Below are 3,448 nucleotides of genomic sequence, written 5' to 3'. Positions count from 1 at the left end.
CAGCCAGAAAGACCACCATAAGATAGCAAGAGTTGAATGAACAAAGATGAGTTGGACAACTGAGTGGCAAGAAATCATTTTCACTGATTACCAAAATAGTCTATAGCAGCGGTCTGCAACCTTTCTGACCTCACAGATCACTAAACTCACAATTTTGAATCCCGCGGACCACAATCATGAATTTTTTTAAACGATACAAAATCTGTATAATAATTATCATAAAAGTTCAATTTTACTATATTAATATGAAACTCTCTTGTTTAATTAGAACAAATTAATGCAGTTACATTGCTGCTTGTTTGAAATAAGTTTATGGATTCTTAGCGCTTTTCCACGAAGGACGACAATCGCACTCACAATATTGTTTATTGTTCATTATTTATTGATAACAATCACTTCGTATTTGGTTTTAGATTCGAATAAAAAGCCCCCAATGAGTGAAAAAAACAACTAAGCATTTTGCATTTCTTTCGTAATACTTCGTGTAACCTTCACTTGATCGCTGTCCGAATTTCTCCATGGACCACCCAAATTTTCTCGCGGACCATCAGTAGTCCATGGACCACCGGTTGCTGACCGCTGGTCTATAGTATACACCATCTTTACCCTCCTGTAAAAGTGTAGCCTTGAAATTCCATAAAATTATATAGTTTCACGGGATACTCTTTCATAGGATGATCAGGATTGTAACATTTATCCAGGCGCAAAAGAATTGTCTTAATATTGCACGAGCATATGCATAACATGTAATGCATTAGTTCATTGCAATGCTTACAGGAAAATAAATTAATTCATTTAAAACAAGCAAACAGTGTAAATCGCCGATCTATGTAATCTCTTCCGAAGATAACGAGAAAAACATTTGAAGATTTTCATAAGGTACAAATAGTCTCTGGCGGTAAAGGAGAAAACTAACAATGTACAAATTAATAAAAAAAACAGTTAACATTATTTTATTATAGTGTACGTTCATACGACCGCCTTCAGTGGCAATACAAAGGTGTAGGCGCCTGAGAGTTACTCTATGTAGCATACTTGGAGTCGTCCTCTTAAACGCCTCTTGCATTCGTCTCTGCAGTTCAACAAAATCACGTGACACTGCTGGTTACGCGCCACAATTGATCCTTTTAGATGATTCACAGGAAAAAATCCATCGGGGTCAAGTCCGGAAAACATCGTAGCCATGGAACACTTTCACTTTGTAAAACTCTTTATTTAAAAGCCTCAGTACCGCTAGGCATCACTGGGGTGGAAAACAGAAAGTATTACACTAGTTACATTGATGTCTTATCGATGAGCAAAAGCATTATAATGTATAATTTATACAGCAAATAACATTTACAGCAACAATCACAGCACCAACATGTCCTACAGTGATGTCTTATCACAAAATATAAACAGAAAATAAATGTACAAATATACAGCACAATGAAACTACATTAACATTGACGGCATAATTAAAGCTGACGGTGATGTCTTAACAGGGATAATTACTCACAGCAAAATAACATACAGGGATAATGACAACAATTCAATGCATACAATTAGTAATCTAAATTAAAAATATCTTCAAGACACAACACCACTGTCACTTGGTAATGGAAGCTGTCTTCGCAGCACCATATTTAATTAACTGTAGTCCTTCTGAAGTAAGAGGTGACAAGGTTCCTGAAAGCCTGAAACAGGTTGTTGTCTTGTAACAGCACATGTAAGTCCTGAGGCCAGTTCCCACTGGACGGCAGCAGGGAGAGAATGGCGCTTCGTTTGTCGTCCAACATCGGGCACTGCAGCAGATAGTGCCTGGCACCATCTGGAATATTACATAGTTCACAATTCTGTTCAGTTGTTTTGTTGAACCTGAAGAAATAACTATTAAATTTACCATGCCCGGTAAAACTGTGTTGTTCTATGTTTAATATAATGATGATTACTAGCTGAGACTGTGGGAAAAAATCTCTTGTAATGCTGTTGGTCCGCAGGTTCCATGTACCCTGCCATAACTCAGTCGCTTTCTCTTTTAGGCTGGAAATTATGTAGTTTTGGGGAGTTGCTGTATAGGTAGGTGTGCCGCTGGAGACAGATGCGGTGCGGGCAAGCTCGTCCGCTCTCTCATTTCCAAGGACACCAGAGTGCCCTCCGATCCACACCACCGAAAACCTATTGACGTTTTTGGTCATTTCCCGGAGAATTTCGTTGACTATAGGATGGCCCCAGTTAAAGTTGTGGATAGCCTGAAGTGATGAACTGGAATCTGTGAACAGGTTGATGTTGGTATTACGTAGCTCCTCGTTACTCCATTTGATTGCTTTCAGGATTGCCCAAAGTTCTGCCTGAAACGCAGAGCAAGTATTTCCCAGTCTATCAGAGAAATTATAAACTTCCAGGTTGCCATGATACACTACAAACGCACATCCAACCCCATCATTGTTCTTCGATCCATCAGTAAAGACACTGAAGGACTGATCTGGCCAGGGTTGACCTCCAATGTATGGCCAATCATAGGGAGGGACAGAAGGGGTACAACTATTTGTACTCTCGATATTGTCAAATATTACACCGTTCAAAAGAACGTTTTGGCCCTTCCTCATTCTCCATCTTTGTACCACAATTTCCAAATGTAATGTCACTGGGAGTTTGCTAGCAATAACTTGCAGGGCAGCAGTTGGAGCCGTCGAATAGGCTCTGCAAATATGCAGCAGGGCCCTCCTCTGTGCACTCTGCAATTTACTGTCAATATGGATTTTCCCTAACCCATCTGCCCAAGCAGGTGCACCATAGCCAATAATGGGCAGGAACACTGAGTCATAAATAATACTCATTATTTCAGGACACAATCCCCACTTTGACTTTGCTACCTTTGACAGTGCATTGAATATCTTGTTTGTCCTATTACATATATATTTGATATGGGGGATCCAGCAAAGCTTGTGGCTAATAACAATGCCCAAGTACTTTAACGATGTTACAACTTTTACACTACTATGCCCCATATGTATAGTAGGTACTCTTCGATATAAATGTGGGGCTCTTGGCTTTGTAAAAATAATTCCTTTGTCTTGTTTGAGTTAAATTCTAGTTTGTTCGTTTCGCCCCAGTCCTTTATTTTTGCCAGAATGGAAGGTAGCCATGGAACAGGATCAAGTTGTCCTATCTAGCAATTGTCGAGATGTCGATTCATTGTGTGTCCGTCTGTCCGGGAATAAGTTAATGCACCATTCCGCTGATACCAAACGTGTCATAATTGCTCCAACAGTAAATTATTGAGCCATTCGTCGATCGTCGTAGCACGATCGTAGTCGATCGACGAATGGCTCAATAATTTACTAATGGTCAGATTAAACAGATATCACTAATGGTCTGGGTCTAGGTGCCTTCGATGAAAATCAAAAACTTGCTCACTCCAGATATCACACCATATGTTTAGTGTAAAACGTACCCAGTGGCGCGT

The 3,448-nt window shown here is 39.8% G+C and overlaps 1 protein-coding gene across 1 annotated transcript; it reads right to left on the bottom strand.

Moving 5' to 3' along the window:
- Positions 1–1,625: 1,625 nt before the first annotated feature.
- Positions 1,626–2,819, bottom strand: LOC136985662 (uncharacterized). The gene has a single exon (XM_067282986.1). The coding sequence runs from the start codon at positions 2,817–2,819 to the stop codon at positions 1,626–1,628; it is 1,194 nt and encodes a 397-aa protein (XP_067139087.1).
- Between the last annotated feature and the right edge of the window lie 629 nt (positions 2,820–3,448).

This window comes from Centruroides vittatus, unplaced genomic scaffold (genome assembly GCF_030686945.1).
Source record: "Centruroides vittatus isolate TY-2023 unplaced genomic scaffold, ASM3068694v2 contig_975, whole genome shotgun sequence".
NCBI lineage: Eukaryota > Metazoa > Arthropoda > Arachnida > Scorpiones > Buthidae > Centruroides > Centruroides vittatus.
The sequence above is the reverse complement of the archived record's forward strand: the minus strand, read 5'-3'. Positions and strand labels throughout refer to the sequence as shown.

Bases quoted from the DNA above. Each gene is read 5' to 3' on its own strand.
- LOC136985662 (XM_067282986.1), bottom strand. From the start codon at position 2,819: ATGAGTATTATTTATGACTCAGTGTTCCTGCCCATTATTGGCTATGGT.